Source organism: Etheostoma cragini, chromosome 11 (assembly GCF_013103735.1).
Source record: "Etheostoma cragini isolate CJK2018 chromosome 11, CSU_Ecrag_1.0, whole genome shotgun sequence".
Taxonomy (NCBI): Eukaryota; Metazoa; Chordata; class Actinopteri; order Perciformes; family Percidae; genus Etheostoma; species Etheostoma cragini.
This window is the reverse complement of record NC_048417.1, coordinates 25,262,622-25,277,830: the sequence shown is the minus strand read 5'-3', so window position 1 is coordinate 25,277,830 and position 15,209 is coordinate 25,262,622. Positions and strand designations below refer to the sequence as shown.

The 15,209-nt window shown below is 41.8% G+C and overlaps 1 protein-coding gene and 1 long non-coding RNA gene across 3 annotated transcripts in view; one reads left to right on the top strand and one right to left on the bottom strand.

Annotated features, from left to right (window-relative positions):
- LOC117952675 (MAGUK p55 subfamily member 4-like) overlaps window positions 1–15,209 on the top strand; it is a 61,215-nt gene that overhangs the window by 21,373 nt on the left and 24,633 nt on the right. For both annotated transcript variants that reach the window (XM_034885160.1, XM_034885161.1), the window contains 6 exons: window positions 265–348; window positions 620–751; window positions 4,814–4,895; window positions 5,153–5,238; window positions 5,612–5,683; window positions 13,326–13,522. In XM_034885160.1, the coding sequence (XP_034741051.1) occupies window positions 265–348; window positions 620–751; window positions 4,814–4,895; window positions 5,153–5,238; window positions 5,612–5,683; window positions 13,326–13,522 (653 nt within the window). The remainder of the gene's footprint in view (window positions 1–264; window positions 349–619; window positions 752–4,813; window positions 4,896–5,152; window positions 5,239–5,611; window positions 5,684–13,325; window positions 13,523–15,209) is intronic.
- The window catches only part of LOC117952723, a 20,136-nt gene continuing 6,168 nt past the window's right edge, over window positions 1,242–15,209 (bottom strand). The window contains exons 2-3 of the long non-coding RNA XR_004658491.1: window positions 10,138–10,143; window positions 1,242–1,298 (exon numbers count right to left, since the gene is read on the bottom strand). This is a non-coding gene — a long non-coding RNA (uncharacterized LOC117952723). The remainder of the gene's footprint in view (window positions 1,299–10,137; window positions 10,144–15,209) is intronic.

Below are 15,209 nucleotides of genomic sequence, written 5' to 3'. Positions count from 1 at the left end.
AACATTAAACAACCCTTTTGAAATTATGTAAGCACATAATGTAATCTGGAAACTGCTGCCCTGGTTAAAAAAAACAAGGCAACTGATCTCATCTGGGATTCTGTCTATAATGGAGTCCAATGGAAATTTGTGAGTGACCCCAAACTTTTGACCGGTAGTGTATATATATATATATATATGTCTGTCTGTATGTCTGTATGTCTGTCTGTCTGTCTGTGTGTCCATGTGTCTGTCTCTCTGTCTGTCTGTCTTTCGGTCCATCAGATCATGAGTGTGATACAGAAGCTCCACCGTCCATCAGTTGAAGCCCGAGAGCTCTACAACCTCCTCAGCTCTCCACACATCCAGGTGGGTATAACTCCACCTACCTCACTGTCTCAGCTTATTGGGAATGATTGAGATTTCTCTTGGCACAGCTACCAGAAGACTTACAACTTTCAGACAGATTGCTCACCTCACATCTACTGCTTCAAGCTCAGTTGGAGGCTGCGCAATAAAGCTCAGCCATCACCGGAAAAGAGCTTCCAATAGACTTCACTGGTCTCCGTCCAGAGCAACGGGACCTGTTGTACCATTTATTTCACTGTCTATGGTTATAACCCGTGTTCCCATCTCTCAGGGGCTTCTGTCATCCCAGGACAGTGTGGCTCAGTCTGACTATGGCCCCGTGTTGCCTCCTCTGCCTGACTACATGCCCGAGGACGAGGAGGCCATGAGGGTCATCTGTCTGGTAAAGAACAATCAGCCACTGGTGAGACACAGTCTCTTCTCTAAACTGTAACAAATTTAACGTCAAATTCACAGTAACTTACTGGCAACGATTGGCAGCAAGTTACTGTGATTTATTTTATAGTAAAGGTACCATTCTTCCATTTACAGTATTTTATGTATTTACTGTAAAATACAAAACAATTACACACAACATAAAGTAAGAAAGTAAAAATACAGTAGTTAACTGTACTATTTACCGTACTATAGTGGCTATATTGTGATATTTTTACAGTAATGCTTTGACTACTGTGATTTTAACTGTAATACTTAGACTACTGTGATTTTGGTTGTAATGATAACTTTAGAGCATTCTACTGTTAAAATCATTTACAGTAGTGTTACTGTGACATCTAAAGAAAATAACTGGAGATTTCACAGACATTATTTACAATAATATTATATACATTATAATTTAGTATCCTGGTGTTGCACTAAAAGGGACAATTTTATGTTTTAAGGTGTTTGACGCCCTTTACAACGGGGAAGTGAAGCTGTTATCTCCGCTCTCTTCAAGACCAGACTCCTTTCTAAACAGTCATTTTGCTTTGCAGAACACGGACCTGCAGCTCAGTTTGTTGGTGTTAATAATAATCATAATAATAGTAATGATGTATAATTCTTTAGTCCCGCAAGGGAAAATGACAATTTACTCTTGTTATTACACACATAACACACAGGCCTGAACTACACCCACATGCTCGGTACCTGTACTTGCGCTAATGGAGAGATGTCAGATTGGGTTATTGTGGGACTTTGGTGTTTAATGACATTAGTTTGTATTCACCTCATCCGTACGTCATACAGTTGATCTGTTAATTATTTCTATTATTATTGATTTATATTTTGGAATGAAAAAAATTGAATTTCGCTACATGTAAAGTATGTGTATGGGACAATAGAGGACCTTAAACATGAAGTTCATGAACCCAAACCCAAAGGCAGCGGTAGAGCAGCAACTCCCATGTTCTGCGAGCTAAAAATAGTTTTTGCCAGTCTGGCGGCGCTGAAGAAAGCCGAAGAACTGCTTCAGTTCCCGTCAGACAGCAAGGTGAAGCACTAGCTTAGTTTCCATTCACGTGTCAATCGAATTATCTGAAGTTTGGTAAAAAAAAAAGTCATGTGAATAAATCTGGTGAAAGTGTGTTTCCATCCAACGGATTTTAAGCCAATAAAAACCTGTGATGATGACATCACAGACTGTTTTAGGATCAAATTGGTTTATTGGATTGATTGAGACATTTTAAGGTGTTTCCATTCATTTTCGCACTGAATCGCACAACATTCAAGCAACAACAAAGGTTGTCTAGACAAAATGGATAACGTCTACCAACAAATGATCAATATTTGACAAGTTGCAATAGTGATTATGTTCCAGCTGATAGTGACATATCAAGCTAAAATAAGAAAACAACGACGCTATCAACACATTGCTGTGACGATGCAACTTGTCTTTTATTGTCCCTCCGGTACCGCTAGGAGACGTTTTTTTGAGACATGTCAGCATCAGCATTTATCACATAAGCCAAATATTGATCCAAAGAAAATCCGATGAACGTGTTTCATTAGAGTCAATATTCATGAAATTCCATCAAATTTGACTGTTTCCATAAGACATTTTTTATTCGAAATCACTTAATTTGGATAGAAACGTGTGGATGGAAACATAGCTACTGAACCGTGAGAAGAGATATTCCTTTTATTCATCTTTTGTCCAACCAAGATCGGAGGCGAGCGCAGAGGAAGTGTAGGAAATGGAGGGCGGGTGGTTGGCAGTCCTTGGAGCAGCCTCCGTCGCCTCACGTTGGACCGCCTCGTCCCTGCCAGGAGGGCGTGGTCACGGGAGGAGCTCCGAGCAACTGCCAGTGAAGCCTGGCCGTTGCCCCTCCCTTGGGAAGGACGCTCACATCCCTTTCTGCCCCAATACGAGTCAACAGGAAGCCGTTGTTTGTGTCCGCAAATGGGAGAGCTTTGGAAGAAAGGGCTCAACCAATCAGCTCCCTCTGTCCTTAGTCCGGCCCCCTGCTGTACCAAGTGTAAGACCAGGAGGACTGTCAATAAATGTGATCACCAATCACCCGTCCATTTTTTAATTCATTCATCCATTGTCCAATCTGTCATGTAGGCGAAAGAGACCTCTATATTGACAACGTTTCAGTGGCTCCGTCTGGGGCTTAGCACCGCCCAAGAAGATTGTGATAGGTTTAAAGAAAGGCAAATAACCAGAGAGCGATTTTTTTCTCGCTAGACTTCTTGGACTTTATAATCAGAGAATATTCCAGTATTTTTTCAGCTACAAACTCATCTGGAGCCCTCTGAAATATTTCCTCTGATGAAACATGATAAATCGGGCTCAATATGTTCACTACTATTTGGTCCGTCCTTTATTCACTCAACCATCTCTGCATTTGCTTTTCCTTTGGAAAGTCAATCTTTTGGTTCATCCATTGTGTCTCTTTCAACTCACAAGCATACCCGCCAATCGTCAAGTCTTTGTCATCTCACCATCACTTTTTGACTTTGATTTGAGCAATGTGTTCACCTTTCTGCTGCCACTTTCTTTTCTTGTCTTTACCCGTCTCCCAACATGGAGGTTCAGTTTTAGAGAAACCCAAACAAGGCGGCGCAGAAGGCTCCTCTTCTGGTGGAAGCAGCAACGACTATGCCTACCCTCCGCCTCCTGTGCCAGCGTACAGTCTTCCCAACTCCCCTGTGTTATACAAAAAGGCAACGGGGGGACTCTCGAGGACCATCCCTACACCCGGCAGGAACCCGTCCTCCTCGTGGACGGGAACCAACCCTCCAAGAGCGCACACGGCACCGTCTAGTCCTGCACCCCACCGCTCAACTCAGGACCAGGGGGTCTGCACTCTTGTGTTCGGCGCCAGGCAGGGAGGTCATCCCTTGCTGCCCCATGGCCATCCTCGACAAAATGGAAGACAGAAGCAAGCGCAGCAGACACGAAATGATCTCGCCAGACAGCGCAGCATTGACGAGCTCCGGTGCACCGTGCAGACGGTGCCCGGCAGCATCAAGCGTGGCTCTCAGGATGTGCGCCATCTCGGCCGGAAGATGTTGGCGGCAACGGAGATGATCAGCGGGGAAGAGAACGCCCAGGCGCTCAACCTGCTCGCCGAGGTGGTGGACAAGCTGCAGGGGCTGATCATAGCCAGCAAGGTGACTCCTCCACGCCGGCGCAAACAGCCGCCGCCGCCGCCGCCGAGGCACTCCTCCATGTCTCCCAAAGTAGTCCCCAAAGCGCCCACGCCATACCCATGCCACCACTCCTCTTCTTCCTGCTCATTCTCGTCTTCCTCCACGTCTGTGAGTTCCTGCACAGGTGTCCAGATGTCGAGGAGTCCGGAGCGGGTTAATGGAGGCGCCAAGAGGACGGTGGGGGCATTTGGCGCCACACGCAAGGCAGGTGGTGGTGGACGCAACGGACAGGGGGGGCCTAACAACGTAGCGGCTTCTAGAGATTCTCTGGAGGACCAACACCATGGCAACAGCACGGGCTGTTTGACAACCAAGAAGAAGAAAAAGAATAAGTAGGCCGACAACCAACTGTCTGATCGGAAAAAAAGACTCTTAAAGAGACTGAACACCTTTTTTAAATTTAGATCCACATCCACATATTAGTTTAAGGAAAACATTTTAACGACTAACCAGAAGCTGAAGTATCTTTTCAGTTCTTGGACAACAAATCAACTCTGGAGGGAAAAAAGCTAAATAAATGAAGGTACAAAGATCCTTTGTGGCATCCAGTTCTCCCTAAAACTGTGATTATAGTGATCCTCTCGCTTTCTTTCTGTGGCATTTGTGGTTTCAGACAGCTTGCCCAAGTAAAAAAAAAGAAGAGATAATTAATAATTTTTATAATTATTCAGTTTTTTTTTACAAATGTTTTGGAAACCAAAAGTATCAAGAGATTTCGAAACTAGACTGTGAATTTACATGTTTATGGTAAAAGAACATGAAACCCTGTAACTGTGAATAACCAAAACATTTCCATTTCTTTAAGAAATGTGATTTGCTTTCGAACCAGGGGGCTACAATACGGAGGGACGAGGAGACGGGAGAGATCTACATTGCCAGGGTGATTCACGGAGGACTGGCTGACCGCAGCGGTGAGTTACAACTGTCAAAAATGTGTTAGATACAAGGTGGAATACTGTTATGATGTAAGTCATTGTTTGTGTGTGTGTGTGTGTGTGTGTGTGTGTGTTTGTGTGTGGGCGAGCGTTGTGGTTGTGTGTGCGTGTGTTTTGTGTGTGTTTGTGCATTTGTGCATGTCTGCGTCTGTGCATGTGTGGGTGTGTGTTTGTGTGCGTAAGTGTGTGTGTGGGTGTGCGTGTGTGTGTGTGTGTGCCTGTGTGTGTTGTAGGACTACTCCATCCCGGAGATATGCTGGTGGAGGTCAATGGGAACCCTGTGGTGGGCCTGGAACCAGAACAGCTGATCAAGATCCTGGTACTGGACTTCACAAACCCCTGAAACTATTACTAAGTAAAGCCCAAGCGTAAAGATGGTTTCATTTTCAATGTGTAGGACCAGCAGACCAAAGGACTCCTCTAACTCCTCCCTTTGGGGGGGGTAAAGAAGGCAGACACATACACAAACATACCTGGACTCACATAAATACCTGGACACTCAATCTCAGTCTAAGTCTAAGATTAGGTCTAAGACTAAGTCTATGTCTAAGTCTAAGTCTAGTTTAAATCTAATCTAAGCCTAAATCTCAGTCTCAGTCTAAATCTCAGTCTAAATCCAAGTCCAAGTCCAAGTCTAAATTCAAGGCTGAATCCCATTCCTTCCCCTTCTACGTGTCTACGTGTATTTGCAGATTAATTCCCAGGGAACCATTCTGTTTAAAGTGATTCCTGATGCAGCGCAAAGCGTCGGCAGCCAGACATCGGTAAGAACTCAGTAACTAAGTACAAACTCCAAGTACATACTTGAGTATTTCCATGTTCTAGTAGATGTTGTACTTTTTATTCCATATTCCATATACCACATATGCAGTGAGGAAAATAAGTACTTGAACACCCTGCTATTTTGCAAGTTCTCCCACTTCATGCAGGGGTCTGAAATTTTCACCGTGGGTGCATGTCCAATGTGAGAGACATCTAAAAATAAAATCCAGAGATCACAATGTTTGATTTTTTAACTATTTATTTGTATGATACAGCTGCGAATAAATATTTTAACACCTGAGAAAATCAATGCTAATATTTGGTACAGTAGCCTGTGTTTACAATTACAGAGGTAAAACGTTTCCTGTAGGTTTTCACCAGGTTTGCACACACTGCAGAAGGGATTTTGGCCCACTCCTCCACACAGATCTTCTCTAGATCATTCAGGTTTCTGGGCTGAGTTTGAGCTCCCTCGAAAGATTCTCTATTAGGTTTAGGTCTGGAGACTGGCTAGGCCATGCCAGAACCTTGATATGCTTCTTACAGAGCCACTCCTTGAGTTATCCTGGCTGTGTGCTTTGGGTCATTGTCATGTTAGAAGACCCAGCCTTGACCCATCTTCAATGCTCTAACTGAGGGAAGGAGGTTGTTCCCCAAAATCTCGCAATACATGGCCCCAGTCATCTTCTCCTTAATACAATACAGTCACCCTGTCCCATGTACAGAAAAAAAGCCCCAAAGCATGATGCTACCACCCCCATGGTTCACAGTACGGATGGTGTTCTTGGGATGGTACTCATCATTCTTCTTCCTCCCAACACGGTTAGGGGAATTATGACCAAAAAAAACTATTTTGGTCTCATCTGACCACATGACTTTTTCCCATGACTCCTCTGGATCAGCCAAATGGTCATTGGCAAACTTAAGACGGGCCTTGACATTTTCTGGTTTAAGCAGGGGAACCTGCCATGCCATGCATGATTTCAAACCATGATGTCTTAGTGTATAACCAACAGTAACCTATGAAACGGTGGTCCCAGCTCTTTCCAGGTCATTGACCAGCTCCTCCCCTGTAGTTCAGGGCTGATTTTTCACCTTTCTTAGGATCATTGAGACCGCACGATGAAATCTTGCATGGAGCCCAAGTCCAAGGGGGATTGACAGTCATGTTTAGCTTCTTCCATTTTCTAATGATTGGTCCAACAGTGGACCTTTTGTCACCAAGCTGCTTGGCAATTTCCCCGTAGCCCTTTCCAGCCTTGTGGAGGTCAACAATTTTGTCTCTAGTGTCTTTGGACAGCTCTTTGGTCTTGGCCATGTCAGTAGTTGGATTCTTACTGATTGTATGGGGTGGACAGGTGTCTAACGACAGCTAACAACCTCAAACAGGTACATCTAATTTAGTATAATAAATGGAGTGGAGGTGGACATTTTGAAGGCAGACTAACAGGTCTTTGAGGGTCAGAATTGTAGCTGATAGACAGGTGTTCAAATACTTATTTCGAGCTGTATCAAACAAATTAATAGTAAAAAAATCATACATTGTGATTTCTGGATTTCTTTTATAGATTATGTCTCTCATAGTGGACATGCACCTACGATGATAATTTCAGACCCCTCCATGATTTCTAAGTGGGAGTGTTCAAATACTTATTTGCCTCACTGTAGATATATTTTTTCCTCCCCTTCCTGTCCATATGTCCATGAGTGAAGCTGTCAGATACATGTTGTGCAGGAGAAGTAAAAAAATATATATATATATGGTATATATGAAATAATTAGAATAAAAAATGTGGGATTTCTTTCTCTCAATTTCAATTTCATGTTGCTTTATCAACATGATTAAGAATCTGTGTTGCCAAAGAACAAACAGACTGTTCATATAAACAACAACAAGGCGTGAATCCATCTGATACAATAATATAATAATATATATGAATTTTATATCTGATATAATAATTAGGGATGGGCAAGTTAACGCGTTAACTAATTAATTGATTAACAATGATGACAATTTTATCGCGCGTTAACGCAGTTTTTATTGTTTCTTTATTATTGTAAAAGTTTGTTGCTCGCAGGCTTTGTAAACCCTGCAAAGTTGAATTATCTTATCACCGGAGTACTTCCAGTCTGAAATATCACCTTGAAAGTTGATACCAGCAAATCATTCAACGAAACACACAGTGGCGCGAGGCTTTGGCAGGCTACGTTAGATGCAGCATGTGGGTAGGTATAGATTAACAAAGGCAGGAGAAGCTAACAAATGCCATAGCGACGTGGATAGCTACAGACTGCAGGCCCATTAGGGTTGTGGAGGACATTGGTCTGAGAATCGCAACAACAACGGCAGGTATGAGATTCCCTCAAGACGCACCATCACAAGAAGAATACACGAGTTGTATGAAAAGGAGAGGACTGCAAAACATGCACCCACTGTTGCTCTTACTAGGGACTACTGGACTCACTGGGTAACCATAATTATCTCATAGTTACAGTGCATTATACTGATGAAAAGTGGGCGCTGCATTCAGGTGCTCTGACTGCAATGAAAACAGAAGAGAGACATTATGCTGAAACATGCGCGGACACTTTATTGAAGTTGCACAGCAGTGGAATGTGTCAAATAAAGTCCCCGCAGTTAGCACAGATAGTACGAATAGACACGAAATATGATCGCTGCTGCGAGCCTTCTGCCTTTTGATCATGTCCCCTGCTTTGCTCCAGCGTTCTGTCACAGTGTCTCTGCTTAACAGTGTGTTTGACAGTGTCCTTGCAAAGTGCAGAAAATTTGTGGGGCACTCTAAACACAGTCCAAGTGCTGCAGAGTTAGAGCAACAACAGAAGAACGTGTACATAAGAAGGAGTCGCTTATGCAAGACGTTCCAACCAGATGGAATTCAACTCTGGACATGATAAATACATTGTTTAAGGAGAGATGTACACTAAATATTTTATTTAACTGCTACTTTGTAAACAAAATGCTGGTAAGTTTTTGCAGAACAAATGTTACGGCACTTTCGTACATTTGGCAGAACAATTAAAATAAAATTGCAATATATACACAACTTTTTAGTCATTATTTCATTTTGCGATTAATCAGGGAAATTATGCGATTAATCGCGATTAAAACTTTTAATCGCTGCCTAGCTCTAATAATAATATATAAAATATGGGGCTGTGCAACGATTAAAAGTTTTTATTGCGATTAATTGCATGATTTCCCTGATTAATCACGGTTAATTGCATTGTTATACGCAAAATGGAAAAATTAATTCAAAAAGTAGTGTATATAGTGCAATTTAATTTTAAATGTTCTGCCATTTGAACGAAAGTGCCATAACCCTAACACCATTTATACAGTTTATACAGTAGCAGTTACCTAAATAAATATTTAGTGTAAATCTCAACTTAAGGCAAATATAAAATGAAAGCTTATTGCCTCTGCCAGGGCATTAATGTTATATATTAATGGATATTAATATATTAAAAGTTTGTTATAAATAAAGATAATAAACTTTCCATAAAATCTTGAGCTACAATCATAATATTAAAACAGGTAATTTCTGAGGTAACAGCAGAAACATTTTTTTTTTTCTATATCAGGGAGTAGCATAACCAGCTCAGTACCAAATTTCCTTTGGAGAATCTCAATCAAAAAGAACCAGAAAAAGCTATCAGCATAATGTTTCTCCTCTGTTTTCATTCCAGTCAGAGCATGTGAATGCAGCGCCCACTTTTCATCAATATGATGCACTGTCACTCCGAGATAATTATGGTTACCCAGTGAGTCCAGTAGTCCCCAGTAAAAGCAACAGTTGGTGCATGTTGTAGAGTTGTTGCTTTTGCAGTCCTCTCCTTTTCATACAACACGTGTATTCTTCTTGTGATGTTGCATCTTGAGGAAATCTCATACCTGCCGTTATCTGTTGCGGTTCTCAGAATGTTTCTCAGACCAATGTCCTCCACAACACTAATGGGCCTGCAGTCTGTAGTGTTGGAGCTAAATCCTGCTCCATCTCAGGGTTCAGTCACTTAGTAGTAAAAATCTCAGATGTTGATATGTGAATCCATTTTATTACATAGGATATCCTAGAGACAAATACAGAGTCAACCTAACACGGCTCTCCCCCAAATTTGTCTGACTCTTTGGCTCTTACACCTCTAGATTTATCCACAAAGGGTGGGGTCTTCCGATCGCAGTGATGTATTTGTGTGCTTATCCGTTATCTTTTCAGTTGGAATGTGACTTAAGGTTTATGACTCTAAGTTTAGGAAAAAATCAGTGGGGGTAAGAGGTTGAAACCAGACTCAGGGAGCATCCCTAACAATCAATTCTACTTCTCACACATTTTGGAGAGCTGGATTATAACAAAATGTAGCAGAACATCTTATATTAAAAAACAGAAGTATTGCAAAACAACTTAATATAACAAACAACAAACTATATACTTATAACAACAAACTTAATGCATGACCAACATGTCTTCATTTATGTCGAAATAATGCTTTTAGCTTTTAGCTTGAATGTATAATGCTAATCACACACAATGTTTAAGCACATATACAATTTTAAATCCCAACAGAAGCTATCCACTTTGCTATGGCATTTGTAAGCCTCTGTTTATCTATATTTACCCACATGCTGCATCTAACGTAGTCTGCTGAAGCCTTGCATTGCACTGCTTGTTGAAAGATTTGCTTGTATCAACTGTGTGTATTGCATTTAGGTGATATTTTAGACTGGAACTACTCCGGTGAGAAGAAAATTCAGCTTTGCAGTATTTACAAATCACTTTGGTTCTGTCAACTGCGGCGCTGGAAGAACTTTAAAATGAAAATGACCATATTAAAAATCCGTACCCTTTTGCATGTTTGTTGGTTTATTTGGGGTTTATCCGCCAATTCTTTTCTTTTCCGGTTCCTGTAAGCGCGGTAGCAGTAAGCAACAGACTTTTACAAAATAAAAGGCTGTTGCTCACAGGCTTTTATTTTGTAAAAGTCTGTTTTTAAACAAATTATGTGCATGTCTCTCGTCATCATACTAATATACAGTGAGGAAAATAAGTATTTGAACACCCTGCTATTTTGCAAGTTTTCCCACTTCCTACAATTTTCATTGTAGGTGCATGTCTACTGTGAGACATAATCTATAAAAAAAATCCAGAAATCACAATGTATGATTTTTTAGCTATTTATTTGTATGATACAGCTGCAAATAAGTATTTTAACACCTGTCTATGACCTAGAATTCTGACCCTCAAAGACCTGTTAGTCTGCCTTCAAAATGTCCACCTCCACTCCATTTATTATCCTAAATTAGATGCACCTGTTTGTGGTCAATAGCTCCATACAGACACCTGCCAACCCCATACAATCAGTAAGAATCCAACTACTAACATGGCCAAGACCAAAGAGCTGTCCAAAGACACTAGAGACAAAATTGTACACCTCCACAAGGCTGGAAAGGGCTACGGAGAAATTGCCAAGCAGCTTGGCGAAAAAGGTTCCACTGTTGGAGCAATCATTAGAAAATGGAAGAACCTAACCATGACTCTTAATCTCCCTCGGACTGGGGCTCCATACAAGATCTCACCTTGTGCAATCTCAATGATCCTAAGAAAGGTGAGAAATCAGCCCAGAACTACACGGGAGGAGCTGTTCAATGACATCAAAAGAGCTGGGACCACCGTTTCCATGGTTACTGTTGGTAATTCACTAAGACGTCATGGTTTGAAATCATTCATGGCACGGAAGGTTCCCCTCCTTAAACCAGCACATGTCAAGGCCCGTCTTAAGTTTGCCAATGACCATTTGGATGATCCAGAGGAGTCATGGGAGAAAGTCATGTGGTCAAATGAGACCAAAATAAAGCTTTTTGGTCATAATTCAACTAACTGTGTTTGCAGGAAGAAGAATGCTGAGTACCATCCCAAGAACATCATCCCTACTGTGAACCATGGGGGTGGTAGCATCATGCTTGGGGGCTTTTTTTCTGTACATGGGACAGGGCGACTGCATTGTATTAAGGAGAAGATGACCGGGGCCATGTATTGCGAGATTTTGGGGAACAACCTCCTTCCCTCAGTTAGAGCATTGAAGATGGGTTGAGGGTGGGTCTTCCAACATGACAATGACCCAAAGCACACAGCATATCAAGGTTCTGGCGTGGCCTAGCCAGTCTCCAGACCTAAACCCAATAGAGAGTCTTTGAAGGGAGCTCAAACTCTGTGTTTCTCGGCAACAGCCCAGAAACCTGACTGATCTGGAGAAGATCTGTGTAGAGGAATGGGACAAAATCCCTTCTGCAGTGTGTGCAAACCTGGTCAAAAACTATAGGGAACGTTTGACCTCTGTAATTTCAAACAAGGGCAACTGCCAAATATTAACATAGATTTTCGCAGGTGTTTAAATACTCATTTGTGGCTACATCATTAAAATAATGAGTTAAAAAATTATACAATGGGATTTCTGGATTATTTTTTTTGATTATGTCTCTCACAGTGAACATGCACCTACGATGACAATTTCATCAAAAAAAGTGGAAGAACTTGCAAAATAGCAGGGTGTTCAAATACTTATTTTCCTCACTGTATATAACATAATAATAGTGCTAATATTATTAATAATAATAAATATATGAAACATATATCTGATATAATAGTATATCTGATATAATAATATATAATATAATAATATATACGAATAATATATCTGATATAATAATATATAAAATAAAATATATATGAATAATATATCTGATATAATAATACAAGTGAACAGGACAATTATGGTTTATACTAAACAAATGATGCGCATGTCCCTCAAAGGGTACTTTGAAACAATAAAAAAAGAACAGAAAATTAAAAATGAAAACATATAAATCTCGATTTATTTAGCTTGTATTGTGGCAGGAGAAGACTGCGAGCTGCGAGTCATGTTGTGTCTTTTCCTCTAATAAAAAGCTGGAAACTGTTTTTTCTCAGTGTAGGTAGTGAAGCCTGGTTTATGTTTTTCACATTTTTGGAAATATTTGGTTCTTAAGTCTTCATATTTGGGATATGTACATGCTCAGTTAAACGGTTTATGACGTAACACATCATACTGAAATGTATGAAATAATAAAGTTTTCTCATTACCAACAATAACAGAAGATGGAAATCATTTCAGAAATGTTTTAGCTATCTATGGTTGTTTGATTAACATTAGCTCAAAACACCATTCAACTGACAGCCTTTGTTGTGTTTAATGCTATTTTTGCTAAGTCCATTTTTACTGTATTGACATTACAGAAGTCTCTTGTTAGCATCTCAGAGGCTACTTCAGACATTAAAGAAGTCTCTCGTTAGCATCTTGAAGGCTACATCAGAGATTACAGAAGTCTCTTGTTAGCATCTCGGAGACTACTTCAGACATTGCAGAAGTCTCTCGTTAGCATTTCCAAGGCTACTTCAGACATTACAGAAGTCTCTCGTTAGCATCTTGGAGGCTAGGCTACTTTAGACACTACAGAAGTCTCTCGTTAACGTCACGGAGGCTACTTCAGACATTACAGAAGTCTCTCGTTAGCATGTCGGAGGCTACTTCAGACATTACAGAAGTCTCTCCTCTTTCAATTCGCTCTCTTTCTCTGTGTTTGTGTGCTAGGTGTTCATGAAGGCGATGGTGGACTACTGCCCCCTGCAGGACTCCTCCAGCCCGTGTCCCAATGCGGGGATGGCGTTCAGCAGAGGGGACGTGCTGGAGGTTGTCAACCAATCAGACGGGCCCTGGTGGCAGGCCAGGAAGCTGCCGTGCTCTGCAGCCTGTGCCGGGCTCATTCCCTCGGCCAGCACGTTGAAAAGGTTCCTCCGTACCGGTCTCTGTTACCTGAAGACACGTTTTGGTTATTTAGCTTCTTTTAGAGAGAAAACGTTTTTGTCTCAGGCTGTTCTCATGAAGCATTCATACATCAACGCTCTGAAGAGTAAAGCTCTGCAATTTGGATGTATTCCACATCTGTATTAGGCCTACTCTCTCTTTCTCTCTTTCTCTCTCTCTCTCTCAATTTCTCTCAATCTCTCACACTCTCTTTCTCTCTCTCTACTTCTCGCGCTCCCTCTCCCTCTTTCTCTCTCGGTCTCTCTCTGTCTTTCTCTCTCTGTCTCTCTCTCTCTCTCTCTCTGTGTCTCTCTCTCTCTCCTTGTCTCTCTTTTTCTCTCTCTCTCTCTTTCTGAGTGGAAGCATGGAGTGAGTGTTGTGCTAAGAGTGAATGGGAACATGGTTTCTGTGACTAATTACTAATTAATTACTATTTTTTCAAACTTATACCATCTTTCTAGGGTGTAAACAGTGTGTGTGCTTGTGGTTGTGTTGCTGTTTGGATTGTTGGTGCTTTTCGGGAATTTAGGTGTGTGTGTGTCTGTGCGTGTGCGTGTGTGTGTGGTTGCGCCACCGGCATGGCGTTCACCACGCTAAGCCGTAAGCACCGGTGGAGGAGTGCAGCCTGGCTGTGGGGGAGAAAGTCGGCCCCGGCGGCATCACGTCAGCCGCCCGGATGAACGGTGCTGTCGTTATCTTTGTGGACAGCGTAGACAAGGCTAACGCTGTAGTGGAGTAGGGTTGGTCTCGGTGACTCCGGTAACTACATCGGCTACTAAAGTCACGGTCTCCAACATACCGCCGTTCATCCAGGACAACGTCCTGCAGAGCGAGCTGGTCTGGTGCGGCAAGATAGTGTCCCCATACAGGATGCTGCCGTCAGGCTGCAGGTCCCCTTCTGTACTGAGACCATTATCCACATTGGACTGTCCTTGACTGAAGCCTCTTTTTAACATCTTGAAGACTGTGTTTCTGGACTGTGGGGATTTTTTTTTACAGAGAGAGTTCTAGAGGGACTTGGGTGGAGATCTGTTAACAGTTTTTAATGAGAGTTTTAAAGATATGTTGCTGCCAATGAGCTGCAGGATGGCAGTAATAACTCTCTTACCGAGGAAAGAGGATCTGTTAGAGATCAGAAACTGGCGTCCTGTGTCTCTTCTCTGCAATGACTATAAAATCCTGTCCAAAGCATTGGCCAACAGACTGAGAGGTATGATGGAGATGGTGACCCATGTTGACCAGACATACTGTGTGCCTGGTAGGTCCGTCCTGGACAATGTGTCCTTAATTAGAGATATTTTGGATGTCTCTAGTTCTTTGGTTTTTAAAACTGGTCTTATTTCATTGGACAAAGAAAAGGCTTTTGACCGGTATGAGCACCTCTATCTCTAGAAGACTCTGGAGAGTTTTGACCTCAGTCCGTGTCTTCTGGCTATGATCAAGGTTTTGTACCATGACGTTGAGAGTGTGTTGAAAATTAATGGTGGTCTGAGTGAAGTGCCATTTTTAGGGTAATCGTTCACATGTGGATACAAGCACCAAAAACGGTACAATTACTAATTGGGTAGTGATCTTTCAGAAAAGTACGTTAGCCATCGCAAAAAAACTTCATGTGAGCCGCGGCGGCCATTTTACTTTCTGCCATAGCCAAATTATGTATATTTGCATGAT